At 41.6% G+C, this 15,305-nt stretch overlaps 1 protein-coding gene and 1 long non-coding RNA gene across 2 annotated transcripts; one reads left to right on the top strand and one right to left on the bottom strand.

The window, feature by feature from the left end:
- Positions 1–2,793: 2,793 nt before the first annotated feature.
- On the bottom strand, positions 2,794–13,896 carry LOC310846002 (nuclear body protein SP140-like protein). The gene is made up of 8 exons (XM_083741981.1): positions 13,862–13,896; positions 7,455–7,596; positions 6,529–6,694; positions 5,550–5,648; positions 5,142–5,252; positions 4,068–4,210; positions 3,669–3,716; positions 2,794–3,055 (listed from the first exon to the last, which is right to left on the bottom strand). Exons 1-7 carry the CDS (start codon positions 13,879–13,881, stop codon positions 3,672–3,674), a joined length of 726 nt encoding a protein of 241 aa, XP_083598107.1. The 5' UTR covers positions 13,882–13,896; the 3' UTR covers positions 2,794–3,055; positions 3,669–3,671.
- Positions 8,634–10,320, top strand: LOC310846034. The gene is made up of 2 exons (XR_014565103.1): positions 8,634–9,253; positions 9,359–10,320. It is a non-coding gene; the product is annotated as an uncharacterized lncRNA (long non-coding RNA).
- Positions 13,897–15,305: the final 1,409 nt, after the last annotated feature.

Genomic DNA, 15,305 nt, shown 5'->3' with positions numbered 1-15,305 from the left:
ATATAAAGTTAAAGCCTTCGCCGATGACCTGGTAATAACGATAGAAGACCCTGTAAACAGTTTAAATGAGGTCTTAAAGGAGATCGACCAATTTGGCAAGGTGGCCGGGTTTCTACTAAATAAGAGAAAAACCAAAGTAATGGCTAAGAATATGGATCAGAGTTTAATAGAAGAAATGCAAAGAGAAACAGAGATTGAAGTGGCTAAGAAGGTAAAATATTTGGGAATATGGTTAACCCAAAAAAATTGATTTATTTCCAAATAACTATATACGAGTGTAGAATGGAATTAAGAAAAATTTGGAAGTCTGGGGCAGGATGAAACTTTCCTTCTGGGGTAGAATTTCAACGATCAAAATGAGTGTGCTTCCAAAGATGTTATTTTTGTTTCAAATGATTCCTATAATTAAGGGGACAAAGACCTTCAGAGAGTGGCAAAGAATGATTTCAAGATATATCTGGCAGGGCAAAAAGCCAAGAATACAATTTAAGTTACTAACCGATGCAAAGGAAAGAGGTGGTTTTGCCCTGCCAGACAATAATAATAATAATATAATAATAATATATTTATTGTCATTGCCCCCTCGGGGACAATGAAATTACTATAGATCTGAAACTATACTATGAAGCGTCTTGTCTCTGCTGGCTAAGGGATTGGATAAAATTAAAAAACAACAAATTATTAGACCTAGAAGGTTTTGATAACAGATTTGGATGGCACGCTTATTTATGGCTGGAGAAGAAGAAAAGTCACAAGGGTTTTGAGAATCATATCTTCAGGAGCTCAATAATAGAAATATGGGACAGGTATAAAAATATATTGGAACCTAAAGTCCCACACTGGTTGTCTCCATTAGAGGTTATGAGCGTAAAGAAAACTAATATGAGAGGGAATTGGATTACTTATGGAGACTTAGTAATTAAAGAGGAGGAGAAATGGAAAATGAAGCCATATGAACAAGTTAAAGACTATGTGTTTGATTGGTTGCATTATCTTCAGGTAAATGAAATGTTCAAAAAGGATTCTAAAGAGAGGGGATATATAGAAAAAGAATCGAAATTTCAAACAGAGATAATAAATAATGATTTTAAGATAATGTCAAAAATGTATAAAATGCTATTGGAATGGCAAACAAAGGATGAGGAGATTAAGTCGGTTATGATACATTGGGCCAGAGACTTTGGTTATAATATACAACTGGCTGATTGGGAAAAAGTATGGAATGAAAATATGAAATTTACTGCATGTACGGCATTAAAGGAAAATATTATGAAAATGGTATATAGATGGTACATTACACCGGTTAAGTTAGCAAAAATGTTCAAAACATGTAATAAGTGTTGGAAATGTAAAGAAAAAGAAGGATCATTCTTTCATATGTGGTGGGAATGTAAGAAGGTTAAGGGTTTCTGGGAAATGATATAGAATGAGTTGAAAAAGATGTTTAAATATACATTTGTAAAGAAACCAGAAGCCTTTCTGCTAGGAATAACAGGAAGAGAGATTAACAGAAGGGACTATAAACTCTTTCAATATGCAGTAACAGCGGCAAGAATATTAATGGCCCAAAAATACAAACAAGAGGAACTACCAACCCTTGAAGAGTGGAGAATGAAACTTATGGATTACGCAGAATTGGACAAAATGACTGGGAAAATTAGATACCAAAAGGATCACAAGTTCATCGAGGACTGGGGAAAGTTTACGGATTATCTGAAAAACATATGTGATGAACAGACAACGTTAGTCGGTTTTAAAGAGGCTTTGTGATAGTTAAAGGTGTATTGTAAAAAGAAATAGAGATAAAAGGATAATATTAATTGGCAATATAATATATCGAAAATGCGTAACAAATAGAAAATATGGATGATTGGTGGAGGAGCTGGTGGAAGTACAAAAACTGGAAATCTGAGAACATGGATGTGATGATCAATTTGTAAAAGAAAATTTAATAAAAACTTATTATAAAAAAAGAGAGAAGGTGTTGCAGACACATTTGCCGCTATGGACAAGGCCAGCCCATCCACGAGGTCAGGTGAGATGACTGCCTCAGGCGGCAGGATCCACAGGCATAGCAGATCCCAATGTCAATATTTATTCCCCACTTGTTCCTGGTGTACATCTTCGCTCACCCCTTCTTCCCTGGCCAGGGGGTGGGGGGCACCATTTGGTGGTTTGCCTCAGGTGTCTAAATGTCTAGCCCTGGTCCTGTCTATAGAGGATTGCTGGGTAACCTTCTCTCAAATGGCACTGAGACAGAGGTTTTACATAGACAAAGATGGGAAGCAACATCCTCTCCAACAGGATCTAGAATGCCATAATGTTGCAAAAGCAGCAAAATCCATTGGCCAAATCCAGGGTTGTCCTAATGTTGTCCTCTCCTCGTTTCATGAGGCCAGTGCAAGCAGCAAAGTCCAGATTTGCTTGCATCACCGTTCCAACTTGATTCTTCACACCTCTCATTTACCAGCCCCAAGCTCAATTTTTCGTTCTTAGCCCGTGGAAACAAACAAAAAACCCCTCCAAATGCATACACATATACACATCCTTTCTATTATGCTGTCACTAAACAGAGTTGCTAAGGACATTTTGGCTTGGTATCAAGGTCACTGCTAAGTTTTCAGTCTATCTGGGTCATAGGCATTAACTTTAAAATGAAAGCATAGGGTAAAGTTAAGAGGTTTTAAAAACAGCAAGCAAGTTAGCACCTTTTGGGATGGATGGCTCACAAGTGTGAAGACGGAACGTAAGTAATTGCTTACAGAATAGAAAACACTTCCCAAAATTTCTTAACAAATTTATCTTCCACTACTTTTCCATCTACTGAAATTTCCAAACCCTAAAGGGAGAAGATATCATAGCATTCACTTTGATATATATGGAGACCATTGCTTGATTTAGTTCTATTTTACCATCGCCTGTCAACTTTTTCTCAACAATCTTCCTGAAAAGATCTGGGACATGAATTGCAGTGTATCAGTGACCTCTCTCCTCACAGCACACACAGCACACAGGTCATCTGGCTGAAATGGAGAAGAAGAAACAACACCTGTCACTCTGAAAAATAAAATTATTGAAAGCATAAGAGAGAGACAGAGGTTGTAATATGTGAAATTTCTTGTCAATATTCCCCAAAAGGAGGTTTAAAAACACTTTAATAAAGAATATTCAGTTGGCAGGTATATCAACATCATCAAAACATGTAATGGTGTAGGGAAGAAAATATAATTTGAAACAGACTTTTTTATTTTTGCTTCAACTGATAACCTCTAGTAGTTTCCTTTAAATGTGATCCTTCCTCTTTTCTCAATTCAATATTTTTTTGTGGAAACGAGAGGTGCAGGAAGCTAATGCATGCAACGTTTCTTGGGCCCTAAGGTGAGGGTGTGTAATCAACTAGTAATGGCCATGGTTGGCATTTCAGCTTCTGAGTAAAGAGGATCTCTCTGTTGCCTGTTTTGGATTTCCTCCCTTCATATGTTGCATGTGTGAAGCCCATCCATGAGGTCAAGTCAAGCCATTTGCCTTGGGCGGCAAACCTGACCGCCTAACCCACTGTTGTGCAACAGGGAGGCACAGAAATATCTTAACGAATAATGTGTGTGCATGTGTGTACCATATATGTGGAAAACACAACCATCTGGTAAGAATGTCTAGTAATTATTTACCTTCTACATTCTTGAGGATTCCGGTTGTGGCTTCAGTATTTCTCCCCACTGAAACAATCACATGTATTGGGTTTACTCTGAGGCACTCAAAATGAACTCAAAATAAATTAGATCCATAAGTAGCAGCTTACTATAAATCATTGTTTAAAAGTCAGTAGGAGGACATGTCATTCTGCCAGGACACTTTGCTACTGATCTTAAGGTGGCCATACTTGAATAATGTTATTTTCATGCAACAACAGTGCATGAAAATTATTCACACGTCATGCAGGATATTATACCAGTCATAAGAATACAATGTGTGGATAACTGGAAAGCCTTGATGTTATCACCTGAAAGTCTTTGGCATTAGAAGTAAAAACTGATTTTTTAACAGATTTTTATACCTGAACTGCATACCTTTATTAATGCTTCTAAGGAAATCCCAACACAGCGGATACAGCTTCTCCAGTCTTTTGAACTTTTATATCCTCCTTTAGCCTTAAATTCTGATGGTGTGAACCATTTTCCATCGGAACCCTTGATACATTTCCGTGAGTCTCCTATGACAAACAGATATGTCACATCAATGTGACTCACTTATCCCATCTGGCAAATTTCACTGAAGAGAGAAAGAAATTTCGCCAACAAGAGATTCTTTTCCAATATCTACTTAGGAAAAAAGATATGAACAAAGATTGTGTCATGAACTAGGGCTGTGCACCAGAGTTGACCAAGTCGCGGGCCAAAACTGGCATATTAGGAGGGACTCTGGCATCAGACAAATTAGATACCAACAAACACAGATCACCACAGGTCAGGCTGGATGGCCCAAAGCAATCAGTGGTTGTCAAGGGGTGGGGCATTAGGCAGAAAGAGAGGAGGACATCATGCAGGAAAATCACAATAAAAGACCCTGACTTACCCTGACTTCTGGGATTAGGAAGGAGCCTGCTACCTGAGCCTGCTTCCTGGGAGAAGCCACTTGCAAAGGAGCAGGATTAGCACCTCTGTTGAGCAGTTATTCAGTGGAAGCACCTATCCTGTGTGCTGCAGGGCACTCCTTTGCTAGAGGCTTCCCGGCAGAGAAACTGCTTGCAAAGCAATAGCATAGACCAGGCAGGATTGGAGTCTCTGTAAGCAGCTTAAATGCTAGGTGGGGTGGTGGTTCGAATGTTGATCCAAGGTGGGTCAACCTGACACCCTCCTCCCAAATGAGAGCTATGGGGCAGATCAGAGGGGCACAGCCCTAGAATGAATGCTGGAAAGGAATTTCAGCATAGGGCTTAAGCAGGGCTTCTCCAACATCTCCTTTGCACTTGGACACGGAGAAAAGGCCAAGAGGCTCCTTTTTCTCAAAGCCAGGCATTCTGGGCAACATGGCCAGGCCTTGTGTCACTGCACAATCAAAATATTTTCATCTGCTGTTGGTATCACATTCCTTTAGCAGATGCAATCCCATGTATAATTATATTATTCCAACACAATGGTTACCTGCTATGAATCTTTTCTTATAGAAAACACCTTTACTTCTTCCACAGCGTACTTTCAGTGTTCGTACCTCAACACTCAAATCTTGTATTTCATTATTCTGCATGCCTTTTCCTAGATGAAATCAAGAAATGTATGTCAGCTGTTACAACACCCATGTTTTGGCCTTCCAGAGAATGACAGTGGTCTTACCAGATTAATGATCCTGCTAAGAGGATGAGGTACAAAGTGTGCATTCATGTCAGAGTGAAAACAAAACACTGTGACTGCCCCAAACCTTTGCAGGCACAAACTCACTGAAAGCAAGATTACATGTGACTGTCCTGATAGCTTTATTAGCACAAATAATCAAGAATGCGGTAGTGAAACAGGATGCTCTGTCCCTCATTTACGGACTTTTGTTGAACTCACTCTGTTGCTCCCCAGGGGACGCAGGTTTCTTCATTTCTCCCTGGAGTACTTTGCTGCTCCCAGGTACTGCGGCAGGACTATTCTGAGCATGCTGGAGAACTGAAGAGGACACGTGTTAGGAAAACAAGGGCATTGCCACCTTAATGTTAAATTACCGGTAAGTGGCGAAAATGAAGTGTAAATTATTTGTAGCTTATAAAAGAGCTGAGAGCCTCAAGTAAAGTTCAGGTGTAAGGTTGGCACAATCTTAACAGTGTGCTTGGTTCTTCTAAGGTGGCATCACCAGCTTTGAACTGTTAAGTTCATGCACACACTCTCCACACCCCCATGGCTTTTAATCTTTCACTGTATTCAGCTCATAAAAATATACATATATTGGTTGCCTTTTTGCTACTGAGTTGACATAGGTGACCTGAAAGTGTGTCGCCTTTAATATGGGCCTGCCCATTCCCTGTCATCGCTGAAGGCCTTTTCTAATCATTATATGTCCTGCAAGCATACACCTTATGGTGGCTGGAAGGACCCTCTCCACTATGGCCTCCACATTATGGAATTATCTCCCCTTGCAGACACAATGGGCACCTATGGTGCAGGTGTTCCACCTGTTGGTAAAAACTACAGACATTCCTAGACACTAATTCTTAGTATTGGCTTTACTGAGTTTTGAATATTCTGGTTCATATTTAATTATTTAAGGGTACTCATTTTACTTTGCAAACCACCTTGATATTTTTCACAATAAAAGGCAATCTATTGGAAAAAATAAACAAAATACATTATTATTATTATTATTATTATTATTATTATTATTATTATATCCCAGGAGACAGGCAGAGGGTTGAGGCAAAGTGAATGCATGGCGTCTACAGGATTTTGTGGCCCAAAGACTGACTGACTACCGTTTCTCAGTAAATGCTGATGACTTTTCTATCTTTAAGGCTTATTTGATTGGTTTAGCACAGCCAACAGGATAACTTACCATTTTCTAGGCTTTCGTATAATGGCTGTAAATTTTGATATGCTTCCAGGTTCTCCTTGCAGAAGATCTCCTTTATTGCTAACACATTGGTCTGAATGCTGTCAAGGACATTGTATACCACTTTCGAAATATCATTTGGTTGTGCAATTACCTTATCACACCATTTCTAGAAAGAAACAATACAGGCTTTAAAAACATTTTTAGAGAGAAAATGCAAAGTAGCTTTCCTATTTCCCACCAGATCTAACAGCAGATTACTTGGGTGGTTATCCCAGCACAATCAAAGGAAGCAAAAATTGTCAAGGCAGTTTTATCTTCCTTTGCCAGATTCAAATACCCTGCACACTTAGCATCCCTCAGACCAGCTAATGTCCTTTCCTATGCTTTTTATCAATGCCAGAGAAAGCCTCAAGGCATTTGGCCACTTGTTCTTCAGAAACAAGCCACAATCGGCTGCTGTTATGGGGTTTGTCTTCTTTGTTTTTTCCTGTGGCTCACATCTCCCCACTAATTTCTCCTTCCGTGCAAAGTTTTTTGTTGTTAGAACATTTTTATACCAACTGTTCCTAAAGAAACTCAGGAGTGATGAGTGGAGGATACTCCCTGAATCCTGTGGGGAAGGTTAGGCTGGGAGAGTGCAAATGGCCTATGTTCACCTAGTGAACTTCATCATAGAATCATAAAGTTGGAAGGGACCCTGAGGATCATCTAGTCCAACCCTGACTGAGTGAAGTTGGGGTCCAGATCTTTGCATCCAAGTCTGGCTCCCTGTTCACCATACTGCACTGCCTCTCATGCTGTGCTCCACCTATAACCCAGAAAACCTTTCTGGTTGTAGGGACAAAGATTTCACACTCTTACTTTAGATGGACTTCACATGTCCAGGTGGAGTTTTAAAAAATAAATTCAATGCCTATAATAATCACCTTAAAATCTTCTTCGGATATTCTTTTCTTGTCTCGCAGGAGATAGAGAAAAGGGAAAGTATCTTTAATTGCATAAGAAATCTGTATTTTTTGGCTTCTGAACCACTGAAAAATTTCATCTGAAGTACCTAGAGCAGACATGCTATAAACAAAGCAAGAAGTATCACAACACAAAAAATTCAATGAAAGCAATAAATGACATGGCTATTTAAAGAATAATTTCAAGCACAAAGTAAAGAACTGTAGAGCATATAAACAGAAAGGTCCCATTAGAAGAAGAAAAACATGTCTGAGGCTTGATAAATCTCTAACCTCAAATCAGGCTGTAGAATTGTGCTGCTATTTTCCTACTTCTACTCAGCTTTAGGTGTTCTGTGTGACTATTAGTAACTTATATGGGTATCCTTCTATATTTACTTTGAGTACCCAGCTATAGCCAAAGTGAGATTCCAATGTGAATTTAGGAGCATGGATGGCTTCAGTTTAACTTAGATTAGCAAGAGTCACAAATAAACTAGGGGTGGGGGTGAACAGTGTTCAGAAAGAATGAAAGCTCATGAGTTTCATTTCAATTGCTCCCTTCCTCCAAGGAGCAAAGGGTAGCATGCCAGGCTCTCCACCATTTATTTTATCCATACAACAACCCTGTGAGGTAGGTTAGGTCAAGATAAAAGAGACTGGCCCAAGATTGCCTTCATGTCTGAATAGGGGTTTTAACCTGACTCCACCCCAGTAGCCAGCCAACATTCTGATCACACCACCAGTTGCCTCAGGTCTTGGAGATGCTAAAAACTGTCTGTGCCCATTGATGGCACGCTGGTAGTCTGAATTGCCAGCGGCAAACAGAAGCTAGCCCTGTAGTCCAGTAAAATTAGTGTGTGACCAGATATCTGTAATAAAAAGCTGGGCGTTTCAGTTGGTAGCTCTGACAATGGTATCAACCCCCACCCCAACCCCTTACTCAAAATTATCTCCCGAGTTGTTCTGAACATTCTGGGTGCAAGGATATTCACTTCGCTTTGTTTCAGACGTGCCTTATTAGTTTCAGAGATACGGGTGTTTCTACTTCAGCAGCCACCGAACTTCTGGTACTCTCAGAGGCAGATAATGAACACACCCTGCAGTTTTCAGTTAGGGTGTGTTCCTAAAAAGTTTGCTATCTTTATTCAGACTGCTTACCAGGGGAGCAAGAACTGACTTTATTGCTTGAGGAAAGTGAGCACAACTTGTTTCTTTAGATTTGAAACAGCTTGTGAGAGCTCTGGCCCCACATAAGTAAGAGCAGGAAGAGGAAATGGGGTTCAGGAGATGCGCGGTGCCCCTTTTTGCACCTTCCTATTGGAGTGACGGGGGAGGAGTAGACGGAGGGGAAGACATAAATCTTGCCCGCAACAGACGTGTCTTCGTTTTGTTTTGCCCTTAGACCAGTTTATTGGGCGTCCCTCATCCCCAGTTGCTTGCACGAAACTTAGGCAGAGGCTCGATTCTCCCCGATCTCTTGACGCAGCGCCGATTCGGATTTGTTTGCCGCGTTAAGAGGCGCTTCCGGAGTCTGTGGCAAGAGGGAGCCGAGCGCAGACTGGAAGCGCGTTTCTCCCGGACTGCTTGTCTGCTTCATGGACACAGAGATCAAGGGGGTTCTAGTGGGACCGTGCGCCCTCCGAGGAGACGGGGGACCTCCATGCCCACGAGCCGGAGATAACCAGGACTCTCCGGAGCAAGTGATACTTTACGCACTTGGCAGACACGCGCGCTTTAAAACAGATCGGTGGGAATCAAGAGACGGTCCCTTCTATCAAGTACAAAATGGTGACCCGAGGAAGGCGACGCCCAGAGCCCTTTCCTTTGCGCAGCAGATCAACCAGTCCCTTGACTTACCTTTCCCCTTTTTCCTCAACCACCAGGTTGAAGCAAACAGATGGACTCGGCCTCAGGATGTCGCCCAATAAAGGACAAAGAAGAGAGAATGAGGGAAATTTCCTCCCCCGTCGATTTTTGTCTCGAGGAAAGGAAACTGAAAGTATTCCTCTTCCAAAAGTCGGCGCTTTTGTCGGGAGTCGCTGTTCCAAAAAACCTCTCGCATAGCCGGTTTAAGAGGAAGGAAAGCACAATCAAGAATTAACATCCTCTCCTTTTTCATCCATGGCCCGTATTGTTAAAGCCATGGTTTTCCCAGTAGTGATGTATGGAAGTGAGAGCTGGACCATAAAGAAGGCTGATCGCCGAAGAATTGATGCTTTTGAATTATGGCGCTGGAGGAGACTCTTGAGAGTCCTATGGACTGCAAGAAGATCAAACGCATCCATTCTTAAGGAAATTAGCCCTGAGTGCTCACTGGAAGGACAGATCCTGAAGCTGAGGCTCCAATACTTTGGCCACCTCATGAGAAGAGAAGACTCCCTGGAAAAGACCCTGATGTTGGGAAAGATGGAGGGCACAAGGAGAAGGGGACGACAGAGGACGAGGTGGTTGGATAGTGTTCTCGAAGCTACTAGCATGAGTTTGACCAAACTGCAGGAGGCAGTGGAAGACAGGAGTGCCTGGTGTGCTCTGGTCTATGGGGTCACGAAGAGTCGAACACGACTAAATGACTAAACAACCTTTTTCATCAATGATTAGTATCCTCTCTAGCCCTCCCCCGGGGGTCATAATAGGAACTGTACCATAGGAGCCAACTCCTAGGGGTCGTGGGGTTTTCGACCCCTTCAAAGTTGATAGGAATTGCCATTCGAATAGTGTGCATGCACCACATCGTGTGATCAATTATGTGGGGCATGGCTTACCTGGCCCCCCACAATATTTCATTCAAGTTGGCACCTCTGAATTGTATGCCTCTTATTTTTTTAAAAAAATATTGTTCTCGTCACCATCTCTTAGAGTCCATTCTCTCCCTCACACATCATGAGGAAATGGTGACGTAAGTTTTTGAATAACTGTATCTCTGTGGTTGAGCAGTCATGGAGTTGAGAAAGGGATGTGTGTGTTTCCTGAAGAGCTAAGTCAATCCAGTCAATGTGGGGGCTCATTGCCAGAAAATGGTTTCTTGATGCAAAATCACTGAAAGGCAAGCTATCAAAGTTCAAGGAGGGCTGGAAGGTGACAGTGATAGGGAACCCTTTTTTGGTCCAGAGCCACATTCTATGCAGAGGGCCTTTTCGGTAGTGGCGCCTGCCCTGTGGAATGCCCTTCCATTAGATGTCAAGGAAATAAACAGCTATTTGACTTTTAGAGGGCATCTGAAGGCAGCCCTGTATTGAGAAATTATGGATGTGTGTTGTAAGCTGCCCAGAGTGGCTGGGGAAACCCAGTCAGATGGGTGGGGTATAAATAATAAAAAAAATTATTATTATTATTATTATTATTATTATTATTATTATTAGTGTTATGTACTGAAGTTCTCACCCTGGGCCAGCAGGGGGATACTGTAGATAGTTATGCAAATAAGGGATCGAAAGTGATGTTCAGTGATTGGACAGTTTTAGAAAGTTGTTACAGTTACGTGGTACTGGAGCTCTATATAAGCAGGCTGACTGAACCCTTCAGTTCAGTTCTGTCCTGGCCTGTGAATAAACAAAAGCTGTTTGAAGAATTGCTGTGTCATCTGATATGTTCACTCACAACCTAACAATTATTATTAGTTAACCTTTCAGGGACTGCATGCTTAAGGTCACCAGATGTCCCCATTTCCTGGAGACAGTCCCCGGATTTGCCAATCAGTCCCCTGGCAAAATCCATTGAAGTTGAAAAGTGTCCCCGGATTCATTGAAAAAAATCTGGTAACCTTATGCATGCTGGCCTGGGGGCCAGGAGGCAGAAGCAAAAGTGGATGGACATGAAAATATGACGAGCATGCTGAATCAGGCCATCTAGTCCAGCATTCAGTTTTCACAGTTGCCAACCAGATGCCTAAGAGATACCCAAAAGCAAGACCCAACCACCAGAACACACATACCCATCCTGTGGATGAAGGTATGTGAATTTGCTCACAGATCTCCTTCCAGGCAAGGAAAAAGCATAATCAGAGTAAAAATACTCAGGAGTAGGGGTGTGGCTTTGGAATGTCCAGAGGGCCTGGTTGAAAGACACAGAGGGCCACATTCAGCCCCAGGGCCTCTGATTCCCCACCCTTGTCTAAACTGAGGAGAAAGGTTTGTTGGGTGGAGAAATACAGTAAAACCTTTTGGGGAACAGAATGTGAAGGACAATCCAGACAGACTTAGGTGAAGAATGGGAAGCAGTGGGGTGTGTTTTTTCTGGAAAGTTTTGAATTAGTGTAAATTGCATAGCCCAGAGAGTGATGCTTATTTATTTGCATTTAGTAAGTAAAGCTAAACACTTTGAAACTACCAAGGTTTGTTTATTTATTTGCAGTTGACATCCATTCTTTTCAGAAATTGGAAATGTATGCCCCAGATCACTAGGTTCAAGGCATTTCTCTCTGTAGTTCTGATACCTGGTAGCATATCTGATAGTGGCACATGTTTCTTGCCTTCACTGAAGCTCTATTTATATATTTGCAAATAAGCAAAATATTACACAAATGCCACAAGTCTTTAATACTGGGTTGTTCAGCCCTGGGACTTCTCACTAGTGGGAACCAGATAATACTATAAAGTGTTGCTGCCACCTTCAGTTAGTGGCTAGGCACACATTTCAGGCATTACAGTTTGGGGTTTTCTAAATGTAGACATCACAAGCAGTCATACCTGCACAATCTGCAGATAGTATGAGCAATTGTTAAATCATTGCCATCTGTACACACATAGGGTGTATCCTCTGTGGCTAGCACTCATTAATTTCTTTACTCCCTCTGTTTTCAACACCCACTTCACTTCTTATTTGCTACACCATCTCCCAATGAGTTTATTGATATACTGGAAGCCCAGAAGCAGACTCAGTTAGTTATATTGCATTTGGCGTGTGCCCAAAGGCTTTCTTTCCTTGTACCATGCAGGCAACTTCATGACTACATATCTTGGGGGCGGAGGGAAGGCACTCTGAGTATGCTCAGAGGCTGTCTGATCTAGTGCCATGCATGGCTAATTACTGACTGCAGTGTCTGTTTTATTGCAAGGTACTTGTGGCATGGTTTGCTCAGAGTCTCCTTTCCTTGGCACAAGGCAAGCAGAAAACATCCTTCTCTTTGCATGCAATTGCACATCCAATCATATTCAACATTTCTCTGGCAAGCATGCGGAAGTTTATATTGCCAACCTTTTTCTCCAACAGCATGGACAAGCATTTGTTCATCCAGTCACAGATAATCTTGCCCAATTGAAATTGAATCAGACAGATTTGGATATAAAGGGAGTTCAAGATGCTTGCCCGCTTCACTCTAATGGATCCGTATCAGAAAGCAAACGTTGCAGATTATTGGGGCATTCCTAGATCCAACTATTTTTGATGCCATTCATAATTACGAAGACGTTTCTTACTAATGAAAAAAAGCAGCAGCTGGCCTGCTGACTGGGGATTGAGCACTGGGAACACATTTCTCTCATGCTCCAAAATATGTAGTGACTTCCTGCTTCCTCTCCGACACAGTTAAATTTGCTTGTTTGACCTTAAAAACCACTGCCCATGAGACAGCTTTAAAGTTGCCAAGCTGCAGCTCAGAGAAACATAGATATATCTTCACATTCCCCACTGCAGGAGGAAGCAAGGCTCCTGTGTCTTGACCGTTCTTGATGGGCCATTGGCCTGACTCACAACCTGCTGTGGAGCCCTGCTTGTTATAGTAGGACAACAACACACAGGCAACAGAACTAAGGGAGGAGCGTGCAGAAGAAGCCATTGTGTCTTGTCTTCTGCAGAACCGAAGCAGAAGTATGTTCTCTAAAACTGTGTTCACATTACTGCCTTAGAGAAGATAGTTTGAGAAACAGTGCATCAAACACTAGTATTTTATTTCAAAGTAGGGGGTGCATATGCGTCGCAGATAACATGTGAACAGCAGCAAAAACCAGCACTGCAAACACAGTGAATGCATAGCAAATAGGAGTGTGAACACAGCCTAAGTAACAGCCTGACAACCCCAAAAGCAGATACTTTATAGGCAGTACCAATATCTGCAGCAGAGAGAAGAGAGTCACCCTGCAGTGCAGACAAGACCTGAAACTGAAATTTTCAATTAGGATGGCTCATTGATAAAAGAGTAGATATTTTTTCAATGTGTGTTTAGGTGTGAGGTGGCAATCATGAGATCAGAACCAAGGCACAGTTGTGTTCCAGACTGGCCCTGAATAAATACACTTTTCTGTATAGCGCCTTAAACTCTTGTTCTCCTTAACGTTTGCTGCCAGGTCATTATTAGAGGGTAGCTCAGAGAGGGGTCCTCAGCTCTCTTGCCCCTTCTCCTCTTTCCTTTTGAAAGTCAGCCTAAATTTGCATGTATACATATGACTTACCTTATGCAAATTGGTGTCATAGGCCTACAACCGAAGTCCTTTAACTTTAGCAACAACTCAGGCTGCTGTTACTTGAAAAAGAAGTCCCCTCCCCATTATGATGTTTTCAGTGTTTATTCTGCATTCATCAAATTGAAAGCAGAAAAAAATACTTTAAATAATACATTGTTATACAACTTTAAGTGGAAGACACTTCTGCATAGGAATCAGCATGTATCTGCCTGTGTAGTGCGGCATTTGACTTTTCTAGTGGGAAGGGCCTTCGCTCTGGGAAGCAATGATTCTGCCTGTAGCACCGCACAAGAAAAACAACGTTGTCATGGTATAAGGCATTATTCATGGCATAATGAGTAAGCAGCATGATATTGCATGCTGCAAAATCACTCCCATTTTACTCTCCCCTTTCTTGAGCCAGGACCAATAAACAATAAGCATCGCCTTAACGTGATGTGGGAACCAGCACTCACTGTTTTTTTATCCTAACACAAGAAGAAGAGACCTGCTGGATCAGGCCAATGGCCAATCTAGTTCAGCATCCTGCACTCACATTAGCCAATCAGATGCCTGTTGGAAATCCACAATGAGGGTATGAGCACTTTCCCTTCTTACAGTTTCTAGTTACAGTGGTACCTCAGGTTAAGAACTTAATTCGTTCCGGAGGTCCGTTTTTAACCTGAAACTTTTCTTAACCTGAAGCACCACTTTAGCTAATGGGGCCTCCTGCTGCTGCTGCACAATTTCTGTTCTCATCCTGAAGCAAAGTTCTTAACCTGAGGTACTATTTCTGGGTTAGCGGAGTCTGTAACCTGAAGCGTATGTAACCTGAAGTGTATGTAACCCGAGGTACAACTGTACTAGTATTAAGAAGCATTAATGCCTCAAACCATGATCAATATGCCAAGAACAAACCTTGTCTTACCACCCTAGTTTTTTCTGGAAAGAAACAAACCATGAGCATTGCTTCACACATCATTGTAAACCAAGTCTTGTGGTTTGTTGTTCCTGGCTTGAGTAAGGGTGGAACAAAAAGGGAATCATTCGGCTGTGTGTGCACCAGTACATTTTTTTCATCACAAGCCATGATTTATGGTTTTCCATGATGTGTGAATGTGACATAAGATGAGTGTAATGTCTTAAGCAGGCTCTTAAGAATTAGCTATCCTTAAAATTTTGAATCAGAACTTGCATACAATATCCAGCAGAGGGCAAACCTACCCCGCTCCAAATCCAGACATGAAATCTCAAAGATGAATGTATGTTGCCTGCAAATGAACACTGTATGTTGCAACTATTTCCTGTGTCTGCTAGACATTGTCAAAATTGCAGCTGAGCTGATGTAGTTTTAACAAATACATCAGAACAAAGTCTGCTTGTAACATCTTGTGTTTCATTTTAAACTTCTACTGCTATTTCACCATTGACAGCTGTGTTTACATATGGGTAA

Source organism: Podarcis gaigeae, assembly GCF_964106915.1.
Source record: "Podarcis gaigeae genome assembly, chromosome: 5".
Classification (NCBI taxonomy): domain Eukaryota; kingdom Metazoa; phylum Chordata; class Lepidosauria; order Squamata; family Lacertidae; genus Podarcis; species Podarcis gaigeae.
This window is presented reverse-complemented; position numbering and strand designations above follow the sequence as displayed.

What these genes read in the sequence shown, in the direction of transcription:
- LOC310846002 (XM_083741981.1), bottom strand. Translation starts at nt 13,881, where the DNA reads ATGACACCAATTTGCATAAG. An exon ending in ATGACACCAATTTGCATAAG is followed by an intron (nt 7,597 to 13,861) that starts GTAAGTCATATG and finishes CTTTGTTTATAG; the next exon opens with CATGTCTGCTCTAGGTACTT. An exon ending in TATCCGAAGAAGATTTTAAG is followed by an intron (nt 6,695 to 7,454) that starts GTGATTATTATA and finishes GTTTCTTTCTAG; the next exon opens with AAATGGTGTGATAAGGTAAT.